At 36.4% G+C, this 16057-nt stretch overlaps 1 protein-coding gene across 1 annotated transcript in view; it reads left to right on the top strand.

The window, feature by feature from the left end:
• EYS (EGF-like photoreceptor maintenance factor) overlaps positions 1-16057 on the top strand; it is a 765120-nt gene that overhangs the window by 17141 nt on the left and 731922 nt on the right. The window contains exon 4 of the mRNA XM_087882471.1: positions 8861-9020. Within this exon, the coding sequence (XP_087738597.1) occupies positions 8861-9020 (160 nt within the window). The remainder of the gene's footprint in view (positions 1-8860; positions 9021-16057) is intronic.

Raw genomic sequence — 16057 nt, 5'->3', positions numbered from 1 at the left:
TAAATCGTATTTCATCTTTCATGACTACACTTCAGTAAAGGATTGAATCATGTTGCTTTCCATTTCTGTCTGGCATGCATGGGGATTAAAAATAAGCGAGAGAAAGAAATAATAGTGAGGATAGCTCTTGAAAGGGTAAAATTGATTCCTTGTGAATTTGGCCTGTGCCCTGACTAGGACTAAGTCCTATTCAAATGATGTGGAGGAAACAATTGGAGGCTTATCTTCCTTAAATGCATCTGCTGTGCTTGGAGTTTTCTGTAGGTTTTGTCAGGTCTTACAAACATGAGTGTAACAGACAGCCCTCTTGTTGCTTAAAAAAAAAAAAACTTGTTCAGCAGTCATGAGTAAAAAATAACTCTGAGTACCACAAGGAGTCGGAAATTTATTCCTTCATCTTTCAGTACCAGATCAGACATTTCTTCAGCCCTGGCTGAGGGCAAAATTCACTCAGTTATCATGCTTGTGGCCTACTACCTAGGCTGTTTAAGAGTTTAGTGCTTTTTGGAAGAAATAGCATGACTGACAGGTGCAGAGAAGGGATTACATGAAGCAAGAAAGAAGGGAAGTTTGTCTCTTGACTACCTACCATCCTTTTAGTCCAATCCTGTCTCACCACAAATTAAAGGGAGTGATCAGTGGTTGTTTTTCTTAAAAACATTTTTTATTAAGTTATTAAGTGTTATAAAATACAAAAGTAAATAAAAGAGCAGTGAGGAGGGGAAAGGGGAAAGAGAAGTGAGGAAAGGTATGGAAAAGAAAAGAAAAAGAAGCATTGACTTCCGACTCTCTCTGTTGCAGTAGAATCAGGCATTAGCATCAAATCACAGCTTTTTGCTTTTCCATAATAAAATGAGCAAGTCATTTCTATAAAGATCTATCAGTCTAATCTAAAAAACCCAAAGTCAAAGTTACGTTCTTTTCCACCTCAAGTACGAAATTCAGAAGTGGTTTCCATGTGGAAACAAAAGTACTTATGTTCTTTTCTTTAATCAGAATCAGCAGTTGTTTTTTAGACTGGAATGAGATGCTGGGTAAGATGGGAAAGCAAGCCAGGGAAATGGCTTAAATGTCTCACATTAAATCACTGAGGACAGCATCATTTGCCAGCTTTATTGCTGGGAAATAAAAAGATTATTGGAAGACGTATAGCTTAAACTGGCATAATTTTCTTCAAATTCAAGGAAAAGTCTATCCCCCCCCCCTAATTTACAAGAAACAAAACTTTAATAGACCAATAACTTACATGAATTGGTATATGGATGTGTCAAATTGTGGAAGGCCAAACATCTTACCATTCCTTTAAAGCTGCATGGATGTCCCTAAATGCCTCTGTCAAAAGGAGTGGGAAACAATTTGAGAGAAATCTGTAAAAGGCTTAACTCATGATATATATTCTTTGTAATGTCACAGGGCAAAAGGGTAGTCTAATGTTCCTTGACTGCTCTCATCTTAAGAGAGAGCGTATCTTCATCATTCTGTAAGTAATCTTCAAATTGCACAGCCGAAGGGCAAATATAAAGTGTCTTAAGAGAGAAAAAAAAATCTTTAAAAGTGAGAAATTAAAATGTGATACGGCAAATGGTAAATAGCCTATTAAATTGAACTTCTAAAATGGAAATCCATTCGTCAAGTCATCTTCAGAAGTTCGATGCAGAGCTAATACGGAAGCACATAAGACACCCTGCCTCTTGTAATAATGAACAAATTGCCATCCTTTTTTTGGCTGTTATTAGCAAGAATGTTTTTGAGAAGGATTTGAGAGGATTTTAAAAGCTACTGCTGGCTACTGCTTAGAAAATAAAATTAAATCTCAGTTGAGAAACCAGGGAAAAACAAATCCTTATGCTATCTGGTAAACAGACCCTAACCCTGAAAGATCTACCAATTTCACAAAATCCTGCTGCATTAACATTTACGAGTTAATATTGATTTACCAATTGTTATTACAATGCCCGGCACTGATGAACTTCATTTTGTTTCTCAACAGCTGTAAAACTGTAAATACCGTTGTCCTTTGAAGTTAATCTTGACAGATCATCTTTGCTTAAAGCTTAATCGCATTTTCTTTTCTTTTATCGCTAGAGTAAATCGTACAGTACCGAATATGCTTCTTGTCTAGCAGGGGGGTTTTGGTGGAAATGTCATGTTACAAAACTGAAAAATGATTCGCTTGTGGTACCTTGACTCTGGAAGAGAATCTCAAAGGAAGACCTTCTGGATGTCTTTAAAACAGACCCTGGGAGACTTTATTACTTTAAATACATTTTTTCTAATTCTTCTGTTCTTATTCATTTGATTCCTAAAAAGGTTTTCTTGCCCGTAATATTTCATTTCATTTATAATCTACCTACAGTATGATTTATGAGGAAAGAAGGTGTAAAAATGCTGAAATTAATAGCATACTGTATCTGGGTGTAATAATGCCCAAAGGACTTCTTTTCTGCACAATGCCTTCAAGATGAACTTATTTTAAGAGATTAAAACACAGAACTGTCCTCCTTGAATTCTTCCCATGCCTTTCAAATTTATTTTAAAATGTTACTGTTTCCCAAAAAAGCTTATAAATATTTATACCGAGGGAAGAAAAATAATAATAAATCACAGCAAAAGAATGCATAAGGGCAAGCAAACTGCAAAATCTTTTTAAAACAGCTTGACAAAATGAGATGTTTTCATAAATTTTGAATCTTCCCTGGAAGACATATCTAGCTGGCCTTGTCTGAGCATATATATCCTTCCACCATTCTGTGTCACTGTAGCCAGTAGATTGAATGGAAACCAGGGGTGAAATCCAGCAGGTTCTGACAGGTTCTGGAGAACCGGTAGTGGAAATTTTGATCAGTTTGGAGAACCGGTAGTGGAAATTTTGAGTAGTTCAGAGAACTGGCAAATACCACTTGTGGCTGGTCCCAGAGTGAGCTGGGAATGGAGTTTTTGCAATATCCTTCCCCCAGGAGTGGGGAGGGAATGGGGATTTTGCAGTATCCTTCCCCTGCCACATCCACCAAACCACACCACACCCACCAAGCCATGCCCACAGAATCAGTAGTATAAAAATTTGGAGTTCACTACTAATGGAAACTGACCGAAAAGCCAAAGTATTTGATCTTATAAATAATGAAAGGTGCCATTGTTCTGGGACCATGTTATGTCCCACGTATATTTTATTATTGAGTAAAAGACTTAAGCACAAGGAAATTGATAAGGCTTCTTCACTTCAACCATAGATAGAGTTATAAATGTTTTCTGCTGGTTAAAGACCTAAAAGCAGGCCATAAAATGTCAGCAAATTGCCAAGGAAAGAAGATAACATTGCCCATTGTTGTCTAAAGATTGGATCAAGTCAACTGGACCAAACTTTGTGAATCTGAGTTGTTTTGTTGCTCATCCAAGCAATTTCATCAGTCAGAGCAAAATTAGTTAGAGAGTCAGAGAGTTGTTAGAATATACCAAATCTTGCCACACCAACTTTAGGGCTTTCTCCCCAAAAGGGCTTGCAATATGTCAATGAAGACTCAATCATCCAAGCCAAAGGTATCTGAAGGTTAAATCATGGCAACTGGACCATACTTTGTAAATCTGAGATGTTTCATTGCCCATCCAAACAATTTCATCAGTCAGTGCAAATTTACAAAGCTTGGTCCAGTTGCCATGATTCAACCTTTAGATGCCTTTGGCCTGGATGATTGAATCTTCATTGCCATATTCCCCATTGTTTTTTCAGTGAAAAACAATTAAGCTAAGTGTGTAAACCTTCTTTTAGAAGTTAAGTCACCAATATACACTTAATGAAACATTATGTACAATGACCTCCGAAAGTCTTTTGTGCCAGGTTAATCAAAAATTGTTTTCCAGGTTCTTAAATCCCAAGAAAATAATGAATGTATTCAGCATATTATTTAGCACACTCAGTTTGTTAGAATGATGCCATTAGTATAAAGACATTTCTAGATAGTAAGATGGAAGAGGAAAACTACCTGCATCTCTTAGTTGTCTGTAAGTTTCAAATTACTGCTTTCATATAAACAAAACAAACAATAGGTTCTGTTTTTAAAGTGTCTCTACACACCCTATGATTGTTATGTGCCCACCCACAGTACAAGCAATATGTATCGTTGCTGATAAATGTTCATGCGGTATTACTTTGAACTTGCTGCTCAAAGTCACTTCCGTATTCATTTGCTAGCAGTAATTAGTCTGTTTTCTGTGACAAAAGGCAAGTAACACTCCCTGTAGGAATTGCTTAGAAAGATAACATTTTAGAGTTGGTTGTGCAGTTTACAAAATCTATTGCATGCTATATGATTTGGGATTTCAAAGTCATCAGAAAATGCTGCTGACATCCAAAGATCTGAGACCTTCTATTCGTCAATCCGGAGCTCTTTTATTGGCTGCCAAGACCTTTCCTGGAGGCCTCTGATAACTAAACGAGGCCAGGGGTCAGCAGGCATGTCAATCTTGAGCCCATTTCTCAGCTGCAGACGGCTTTCCTGAAGGCCTCTGACAGTGAAATGGAGGCCGGGGAGACACACGCAAGTAGCAGCAAGTGGCTCCAGAAGAAGGGGCCAGAAGGGCGAGGCCTGGCTGCAACTAATAAGCAGCTCCAACCCACCCCACCCATCCTCACCCTCACTTGATTTTTACCAGTGCACCTCGCACCACCCCCTGAAACCAGGTGCAATGGAGTGGGCTGGTTTTTAAGTAGGGTTTATTTTGGGGGTAGGGCTTCTATTGGGGTCATGTGTAAATATCAAGCTAGGGCTTATTTTCAGGATAGGTCTTATTTTCAGGAAAACACAGTAGTGTTTAAGTAGCAGGACATTTCATTGTAGTAAGTAATCTTTTATTCACCCTCTTATGAAGACAAAACAAGTTTTAGACAAAGAAGGTGAAGATGCAAGAAATCAGCCCATGGCTATTATTACTCTACCTGAATTTGGCAGAGGAGGGGCAGACAAACTGACAGCTGGTATGCCATGTGGCATGTCACAAAAATTTTGGATATCCAACCTATCTTCACTCTTCCTGCCCCAAAGGATGCTAAATGCATGCATCCATTCATTACAAAGGCCAACGTAATTGAGCAGCTCTAAATGGCATAATATGTCCCAAACCTCCCTAGAAACCTTTGTGCTGTCTTTTTTCTTAGCAAGAAGAGAAAGCCAATTCCATTTTTGACAACTGTATGGTTACTGGGGCCTTTGTAAAAAACAAAAAACATGCAACAATTATATCATTACCACTCCAGTTACTCAGATTATGGGGAAGTGCAGCAGGAGATCAGCAGGTGCAGCAAGAATAGAGCTGCCAGATGGCTGTTAGATGAATTTGTTAAGGAAAATAAACAATTCCTGACAACTTTCCTTCAGATCTAATACTGGACAGGCCAATTGGGAAACAGACTTCAACAGATGAATTGCCCAGCTGCCCAATATGGAAAAAAAAACCAAAAACCCAGGGCAGGATAACCCTTCCTTTCTATCAACTATTTGGATTGCAGGTGCTGCTTTGCAGAAAATTGAATTAAGCATCTTTCCAATACTGTACAAATCCATATACCTCCCCCCTGGTCTCAGAGGAAGGATGGTATTCCTCACTAGTACTTACAAGCGAATAAGCCTTGCTTAACCTGATAGCAAAGTGGGCATGGAGGGAGAGGTTAGCATATATTCGCTCCGAGCCAACAGATGATTTTGATTTTGATTTAACACTTCTCTTCAGTTTAAGAAACTGGACAATTTCGTTGTGATTTTTTCATTTTTTAAGGGGTCTTGTGTCTATATCAGTAGTGGGTTTCACTTACCTTTGCTACTGGTTCGGAATTGTGAGCATGAGGTGCTTCTGTGCAGAGAAGTGATGACATCCGGGCAGGTGGGCGGAGCCTCCCACCACTGCTGCTACTGGTTGCCCACCACTGGTCTGTATATGTACAGTATATGCATGCATACATGCATCTTCAAACAGTATTGACTCCTGACAACTTCCTGATTAGTCCCTGAATTTTTCTTGGCAAGGTTTTTCAGAAATGGTTTGCCCTTGTCTTCTTCCAAGGGCTGAGAGAGAAGGACTGGCCCAAGGTCACCCAGTTGGCTTTATGCCTAAAGTGGGACTAGAACTTCCGGTCTCCCATTTTCTAGTCTGATACCACCTCAATGTCTTAATCACCAAATTCTAAGGTATAATAGCTTAACAGGATGATAATAATTTCTTGAGGAAACTAAGAAAAATCAATGACAAGCTTTCACAGGTTTGAATACTGTTACTATTCTATTACCATTTTTTTTTCCTTTTTATTATTCTGGTTTTTTTGTGCTTTGATCTTTGAGAAAGGTATTTTTCTTAGATATTTCGACAGTTAATCATTACCTTACAATTCCACAAATATAGCCCTGGTCCAAAATTACAGAAGCCATAATTGCTATTGTTTGTGAAAAAAATAAAATGTATTATTCATATTATCCAAAGCAAATGTGCACACATAGAGATGTGCACAACATATCTCATAAGATTTGAAGAACAGCTTGGATAACAGGTCTCTTCTAGAGTGTATTTTTTAAAAAACTGTTCCAGTTGTGAAATGCTTATTAATACTTTATAAAGTAGTTGATACAGTAAATAAAAATAGCCATCTTTCCTCTTATTTACTGAATATTAAACTAAATGACTTACAGTAAATGAGTTACAGTTAGTTTCAAACCCTTCTTTGGGTTAAAGAATGGGTTTTGTACCATTTGATTAATAGATTGTAGGTTGTTTTTGTTCTTTGTTTCTTTTTCTTTTTCTCACTCCCCAATAGCATTTCAGCCTTCCAACAAGGAAGATGCCAAATTTTCTTCCTTCCAACAAGGAAGATGCCAAATTTTCTTCCTTCCAACAAGGAAGATGCCAAATTTTGCTGCACCTTAGTAGAGATGATAGGTGCTTTACTGTCCTTTTAATTTGGTTCTTTTTAACATTTTTATTCAACCTTGATTCAAAGTTCCATTCCTTCAGGCTAAATTCTCAGTGGAATATACAAAAAAAGAGAGGTTTCTTTGAGATCCATCTTCTTATTTAAAAAAAGACAGGCATCTTAAGACAAAGATCAGAAGTGTTACATTAATGCCCATTTCATGCTGAAGTTAGATTTTGGCAACTGCCTCCTGGGGCTTTGCCAAACTCATATCAAATAAATATATGTAACTTTTTTTGGTGTGATGCCAGCCCATCCTCCTTACAAAAGAATATTGAGATTTATGTCTGATTAAAAACAAGTGATAGGAAGAGCAATGAGTTCTGTTCATATACAGCTTTGCAGAATAAAATTGTTACTGCATCATTTCTACTTTTAACCAAGTCAAACTTTCCCCTTCCATTTTCTCCTGAACTACTTACTAGCCATGGTTCCCAGAGAAAATTATAAATTGCTGTATCAAAATTTAATAAATCCTAAAATCTAACCATTGTGAAATATAGGAAATAATTTAATTCAATTTCCAGCATAATAAAAATATAAACAAAAGATCAGAAATCACATAGGAAATAAAAATGGTACTAATCAAATTTTGGGAATGGTAATTAAAAAATTGATATGGCAATTAAAAAACTATGGTAGATCCATTGGAAAGTCCCAAAATATGCCCACTAGGAATTAATAAGAGTTTTTATAAGAAACTGAAAACAATTATTTTCAGTGATCTGTCATTTTAATCTCCAAATGTTGAGAGGGAAAAATGTGAAAATTTGACAAGTGATGCATCAACAAGGAGTTATGTAAATATGCTGAAATTAAATCTGAATTTATATCACAGCACATTCACATTGGTGCCATTTCCAGACTATATACATATCATATAACTTAGAATAAATTCTGATGCTTGCTTTAAAAGTTTCTCAGTGAATTTGAATAAATTTGGATTGAGATAATCTAAAGATCACAACAACATACAAGTTTAAATTACAGCACACAATGAAATTTATGTTGGAAATTCTGTAATCCCAAGTGATTTCAAAATGGAAAGCAGAATTGGACCTGGTCAGTTCATAGACTGGAGTCTTCCAGGACATATTAGGCAATAAATTGGAAAGTTAAAAAAAAAAAATCTCAAGAAAGCGATGCTAAATCATTCACATATTGTTGCCAAGAAAATCCCTATTATATATTCATCATGAACTGAATTTCATTAGAGGAATGTTTTAGCCCAGCTAGTCAACCTTAGCTAATATTAAAGAGTTAAGCAGGTTGAATTAGTTAATTCTTGACTGCGGAACCATCAGCATAAGGACTATAATGAGTGGGTTCTACTTACCTTTACCACCGGTTCACAGCAGGAAGCTTCTGCGCATGTGCAGATCGCTGATGATGATATCCGGGGCGGTGGGTGGGGCTTCCCACCAGTTTTACTACCAGTTCTTGCGAACTGGTCCAAACCGGGGGCAGCCCACCACTGGACTATAAGATTTATAAATAATCTGGAATTATTTTTTTAAAAAGGTATCCTTGAATATAGTCATATCAAACAATTTTGATAATGTTGCCAAGATAACAGCATGGATGCATCCATGAAATTTCCAGGAGTGAAGCCAAGATCAAGGTATAAGTTTTATCTTTAAGTATCTATGCTCAGAATGAAATCCTAAACTATCTTCTGGAATTTAATGCCTTGGAAATATATTTAAAATTCTTGATCTAAATCATATTTCAGTGAGCTGCTATCACAGTTTGTCATCTGTCACTAATATTCCTATGTAATAAATTTAAGCAGACATGATGTTTATTAATTGTCTATGTGAATATCCTAGTTCAATTAACCTTTGTTCCTTCTTTAAGCTATAATATCAGATAAGTTATTCAACCAAATTATTTCCTTCTCTTTAGTGCCTCTGTGCTCCTGGATGGACTGGACAATTTTGCCAATTTGTAGAAAATCCCTGCTTAATTTATCCAGCCAATTGCCACCCTGGAGCTACTTGTATTGATATAAGCCAATCAAAGTTGCAACCACAGACTAAATGCTTGTGTCTACCTGGTTTCACAGGTAAGAAAGATTTTTCTTTCTTTTTTTCTCTAAGGGGAAAAAGTACTTTAGCGCTTAGAAGTGTTATGTGTTATGTTTACTTGTAATCAGAAATAAATATACATTTTTGGGGGGAAAAACCCACCTGAATGTGTACAGAATGCTATTTTAGTGTAAAAAACTAGAAGACATTCTTAAATATTATTTTTAGTGAGCTCATGCTGAAGTAGCAGGAAGTCTGTATCTTGCTTTTTGCACAAAAAGCTAATAATAATAAATTGCTGAGTGATAAAGTACATGTCAGGCTTCATTCATGATTGATAATACCATTTTATATTATGCCATCCCTTCAAGGTTACTCAGTCCATATGTGTGTTGTACATTAATGACAGTAATTCAATTTGGGCAGTTAAGTGCGGGATCAAAAAAAAAATTCATACAATTATATGAGACTTTAAAAGGTGATCAATTCCATCTGCTTCCTTTTGGACAAAGATAATTGTATCTACATTTATCTCTTAGATGGAATCTGTAATGCCTGCGTGAAAAGGGGACATTCTTGCTGCAGGACAAATTAGATGCTATTTTCTCTTTGCTTATTTACCACACTTAACTTTCTTACACACACTGCGTAGCTCTGATAAGAAGAACATGTACATTTTGATAGTGTTAATTCGACAGCTTACATTTATGAAAATCTATCTCTTTTACCGTGTCCTGCAAAAGCTACTTCTTAAAATAAAGCTGGAGAATTAACTTGTATTCTGAATTTTGGTTTAAAGGAATTGGTGGGATATGACTTTTAAATATAATTTATACACTAAGTCCTGTCAGTTACACATAGATACATTCAATCCAAGTAAGTATGCTGCTGGCCTGCAGACTAAAATCCTCTGCACCATTGTGTGGCTGTGTGCCCCATTAAACTCCAGAGCCATAAATAAGATTTTTATGTCAAGTTCCATCTGTGCTACTGCCCCATCTTACATTTCTTCAGTTAATTTCCCTTCCATTACATGAAGAGTCATTCCTATTCTGGTCTGTTTTTTACACTATCAGTCCTCCAGTGTCCTATAGCACATGGAAATCCAAGAATGAATTACAGAATAATTGATAGCAGGCAGTGTCTTACCTGATTTATTCATGGTTCTGTCACCACACCAGCCTGCCTTCTGTGCTAGAAATCTAGGACGTTGGATCAGTTTTAATTACCGTGAGCCGATACTGGGCATCTCTCTGTATTTTTAATGAACGTTAATATTAAAACTGCTCTGAGGGTCTTACTATAGCCACAATGGTACAATGAACAGAACAGAATTGAATAAAATGGAATAAAATATGTTCTATGGTCAGGCAAGACTGCAACTGGATTTCCAACCTTAAGACAGACTGTCCCTGTGGGACTGCTCCAATTTTTCCCCCCTGTTCTTAAAGTTTTATAACATGAAAGTTATCAGTGAAGAAAAAGAAAAGAGAGCTAGAGAGAAGGGAAAAGGAAGAAGAGATTGAGAGAACATGTGCTGTGTAGTACAGGCTGGGTCTCAAGGTTGGAAAGACTATAAACCACTATATCAGGTGAACATGATTCAAGCTGCAATCTTAAACAAAGATATTTAGCAGGATGTCTAATTTAAATAAATAAGATTTACTTGTAGGTAGACCACTGATTACTGTGAATGAAGAATGCACTTTGCTGAACATGTGCTTCACATGAATGATCAATGTCCAGCAAAGACCGCAATCAATTGGATACTACCAAATGGTTGGAGAAAATGAGGAAGGCCAAAGAAAACTTGGTGCCAAATATTTCAGGAAGATCTGAAAAACAGATCCCTCTATTTTGCAGAGGGATCTGCAAATAAATAGAGGGATGCAGAGTGTAGCTGTGGACCAAGAACTGTGGAGTATCCCAATGAGCTTTGCAAAGGATGTGAGAATACCATGCATCTAACATAAGATGTGAAGAAACCTGAACAGGATAACAGTGTGCATGCATTTATGCATGTGTGTGTATGTGTGTGTGTTTGTGTGTGTGTTTCCCTAAAAATAGAACCGGGTCTTATATTAATTTGTGACCCAAAAGACACATTAGGGCTTATTTTCCAGTTAGGTCTTATTTTGGGGGAAATACAGTACTAAATGTGTGTGTCTGGCTGACAGTCTTATTTTGGGGGTAGGGCTTATATTATGTGCATCCTGAAAAATCATGCTAGGACTTATTTTCAGGTTGGGTCTTATTTTCAGGGAAACAGGGTACATAAATACATATACATATAGTTTAATTTTAGTTTTATAGTTACATGTTATTTAAATGTAAACTTTCATTTCAAGGGATGATGACAAGGTCAGCCTTATTTTCAAGATATCAAAATAACATAGCTGGTCTTGTAAATTGATAGGATTCCATTCCAGGTTAGTTGCTCAAGAATGATTACTCTTTTACCAGACCTCCCAACTTAACCTATTGAAATGAATGTGTAGAACACCGGCTGGGGAAGATTAACCTTGAAATAAAAAATAAATGCAGTGTTAAGAGGAGAAATACAACCAACATCTGGTTTATAATGATTTTCTATTCAATCTCATTGTATCTGAGGCTTAGTTCATGCCTGAAGTAGAAATTTTGGAAGTGAAATGAGGCGGAGTAGTCAGAGAAACTAAATAACGGATCAAAATACTTATTGAAATACCCCTTCTCCCCTCTCTATCTTGGCTATGAGTTGATAAGCTGCTCAGGTTTATTTGGTTATGATAAATCATAAATCAAATTGTGAATTGACTTTATTTTAAATTTGGGTCAGGTGTTCAGTAGAATACTATAAAGATAGGTGTTAATCCAAATGTTACTTAGCATTTTTATTAATGAACTGGAAGTCTGTCTAAGCAGTACATTATTCATATTCAACCTGTTACACCAAAATGGAGGTGTGATAGAGGGTTGTGCCTTGAATGTGTCTAATATACAATCTAGCGATATCAACCATTATACCAAGTACTTTTAAAATTGTAAGACATAAGTATAAGGGTTTGCATAACCTCTCACCGGTATCTGAAGTATGAAAACTCAATTTAAACCGCAATTATGAGCTGGCATTAATCTGAGAAGTGAGTCTTCTCCCTAGAATACGACGATTAGGACTGTGCAATCTAAAATGACAACTCTATTCGCTAAACAGGAGGTTCAGTAACAGATTGGAGGGATTCTGGATTTTGTACTCTGTGTGTTGTATGTGTCTCTATGTTGGTGTGCATGCACATATGAAAGAGGAAAAGAAGAGGACCGTTTAAAAATGCCTTGTGCATTGAAGAAATAATATGAACTGTTTCCTTATAATGTGAAGATGTAACATGATTAATCTGTTTCTTTTGGAACTGCTACATTATTAAATGTGCAATGGAACCTTGTGCCTTTGCTATAATCGTGGACATCAGTTCTACTTGATGATTATTATTTTTTTGCCATTTTATTTATCTATAATGTCCTGGATTTAACACCCATCAAAAGTGAATAGGATGGCTCTTCTGTGTCTCATTTTAGTTGCCTTATTAAGGAGGCCATTCATTTCACTGTTTGTTCCTGAGCATCACATTAACATTGTTCATTTCAACCCTTCTTTAACCAAGAATCTAAGAAACTACAAAAAAGAGTAACAATATCATCTGATTGCTACAAATGTATAAAGAAATTAATTGGGGGTGTTTAATAAGGATGAAGTATTGTAATGTAAAGATATATTACTAATATAGTATGCCATTGCGCTACAAAATATTTGTCTAATGCACAGTAGGATTGTACAGTCAGTTCCTCATTAAGTACCTTGGATATGTGATGTAAAGAATGGATATTTTTTCCTCTGAAACTTTGTTTGGCTAAGTGGCAGCACCTAACTGATCTTGACTATCTTGAAATACAAAGTGGGATTAGATATGGCTAGATCTTAAATTGGAAATGACCATGGGAAATAGCAATAGCACTTACACTTATATACCACTTTACAGTGCTTTCCAGCCCTCTCTAAGTTGTTTACAGAGTCAGCATATTGCCCCCAACAATCTGGGTCCTCGTTTTACCAACCTTGGAAGGATGGAAGGCTGAGTCAACCTTGAGTCTGGTGAGATTTGAACTGACAAATTGAGGCAGCTGGCAGGCAGCAGAGGTAGCCTGCAGTACTGCACTCTAACCACTGCGCCACCGTGGCTCATTTATAAGGATAAATAAGAATAAGGACAACAGCAAAAGAAGCTATGTTGAAAAAAGCAGTGGCAATTCAATTGCATATTATTGCCAATTAAATTGCCTGGCTAGGTTCAATTCTCTTGATTGAAGAGAATATTTGTAGCTCAGGGTTGAATTGTGGAGTCCATGGTGCTCTCTGAGTTTGGTGGGGGGTTTTTTGCAGGCATTTCATTACCAAACTAGGTAACATCATCAGTGCTTATTATCAGTGAACCAGTGACCACCAAGCTCTTGGGCAGGCAATTATTATGTATCTTTAACACTTGCCCTTTGGCTGAATTAATCATTTATATGAAATCTATTAAACATCTTAAAATATTATGAAAATTCATTGTATGATCATCCTATGTTTTAAATTTAGATAAATTTTCTTTTTTTTTTTATCATCCACTTTATTGCTAAAATTGAGGAAACAATGCTTTTCTTTAACACTCACTTGGATTAAGTGGTACTATTTATCTTAAAATAGAAAGCCTAAGGAAAAATAGAGATTTAACTTCAGGCAAATTATACTCTGTTCACATCCAGTGCTGAATTGTAAATCAGCCTATTTTGATTTTAGACTAAGATTTGCATTTTTTCCCCAGCTTGCACATGTGTCATTTGTTTCTTTCTTGTTCAACATATCCCATCTTGAAGGTATAAAACAAAACTCAAAGTTTTGTTATTTTTAACCAGGGAGTGAGTGAGGCCACAGACTCCCTCTTCCCCAGTATTTATGCAGATAGCATGAAGACCAAGTTTAAACTGGGCACACATCAATACACAGAGAGAGAGGGGGGGGGGAGGGAGGGAGAGAGGGAGAGAGTGAGTGAGTACAATTCTCATTCTCAAAATGCCGAAGCCTCAGGATCAGATCTATCAAAAATACAGAAGGGTTTGTGAGTGGAATGGCTTCATTATTTACCTAGTAAAAAAAAAAAGTAAAAATAAAACAGGTTGAGTCTATGTATGGAAACATAAACCAGCATATTAATAGCAGAGAAACTAAGAGGAAATAGTGACTGTGTTATTCATCAACTCTGTGAATGTTAAACAGCTAAGGGCCAGTCCATGCAGTCCATGCAGGCAATATGCATTATTTAAATATTCTACAATTAGCAACATAACATAATATAATTATTAAAGGTGGCTTATGGGAGGGCTATAGGTTCAGCTAGTAATAGTTAATATTTAAGCACTTATCAGATCTGACTCTGCTTAGCTGTTTGTGAGCAACCAAAGTTGCACAGCAAAGACTTTTTCTCTACGGTATAAATATTCTTATCCTCAAGATATAAAACCATACAAAATCAGCTACAGATAATTTGAATTTCCTTTTTTTTTCTTGTGCTAGCCACATAACTTTTACATAAAACGTTTACATAAAAAAATAAGTTTATCGTTGCACTCTGATAGGCATTTATTCCAAAATTTATTATTGTACTCCAAAATTATTTGCTGAAGCGTTATTCTAGAAAGAGCCAAAGAACCATGCATTTGTTTTTATTTCCTGAAATAAAATGAAAATGAGGCAAATTTTTTTGATATTATTATCATTGATATTAAAATGTTCTGGTTCTTTCTTTTGCACAAAATTATCGTTGGGCCTCAAGTATATATTCAGATTGATGAAGTTAAACAGGACACTGTTATGTTGTCAGTAATGAGATAATTTTAATTGAAGGGTTTTTCTGCCTTTAAATCAAGTGCCCTCATAATCAATTCCTGCCAATATGGTCATTCTACATGCAAGGAGAGATAGTAATTAATTAAAGGAAGCGCCTTCAAGGACAATTGGTTGGCTATGTGCTACTTAAAAAAGAGCTGATGGGCTAGTTTTTTCTCCCTTCTTCTCCTTCTCTCAATGTCAAAAAATGGCATGCATTAAATATAATCTATCACTACTATAGTAGTGGCAAAATCAAGTAACTCTACTATAATACTCTAGTATTAGGCAGAATCAGGTGATTCAACCATCAGGTGTGGCAATTAAAAACCAATAAAACTTTCTTGATTGAAAAGCAGGGGTGAAATGCTACTGGTTTGCACTGGTTCGGGTAAACCAGTAGTGATAAAAACTACAGTTCGGGCAAACCAGTAGTAAAAAAAAGCTACCAATTTGGGTGAACTGGTAGATAAAAAGCTACCGGTAAAGAAAGCTACTGGTTTGCCCAAACCGGTATTTCCGACGATCAGCTGTGCCGCACGGTTTATATTCATTAGAAAGCAGGAAATCCTGCTTTCTAGCGAAGCTAAATTGCGCAGTACAGCTGTTCCCCCCTTCACTGTTCTACTTACCTTCCCAAGCCTCCTTTTTTCGTGCAAAGTGTGCATTTGATGTGTACTGCACATGCATGTGCCACATACTTTTGGCATGCACTGCGCATGCATGTGCACAGCGTGTGTTTGGTGTGCACAGCGCATATACGGGCAGTGAACTGGTGGCAATCCGTGGAGGATTTCACAGCTGTTGAAAAGTACATTCTTTTCTGAGATTCTGAGTTTTTGGTTTACTTACGATGTGTCTGCTATGGTTATCAAAAGAAAGAAAACTAGACAAGTGCATTGGGCACGGAAAAGAACAGGTTCTTGTAACATATTAGTGAAGGAAATTCTCTCAAGAATTTGTTGTACAAACTGTAATTATCAGGTAATTCTTATATTACATCAAGATACATATTTAACCATAGCTTATTCAACAAGGTACTTCAGACTAAACCTTCAAACTTCGTTTACTAACCATTTATGATTGCAATTATATGTTAGGTTCATCCAGAAGTAAATAAAACACTTTATAGTGTCTTATAGACTAATCTAATGTATAATGTATAAATTCATC

The sequence above is a fragment of the Pantherophis guttatus genome, chromosome 1, assembly GCF_059756535.1.
Source record: "Pantherophis guttatus breed Tessera chromosome 1, ASM5975653v1, whole genome shotgun sequence".
Classification (NCBI taxonomy): Eukaryota; Metazoa; Chordata; class Lepidosauria; order Squamata; family Colubridae; genus Pantherophis; species Pantherophis guttatus.
This window is presented reverse-complemented; position numbering and strand designations above follow the sequence as displayed.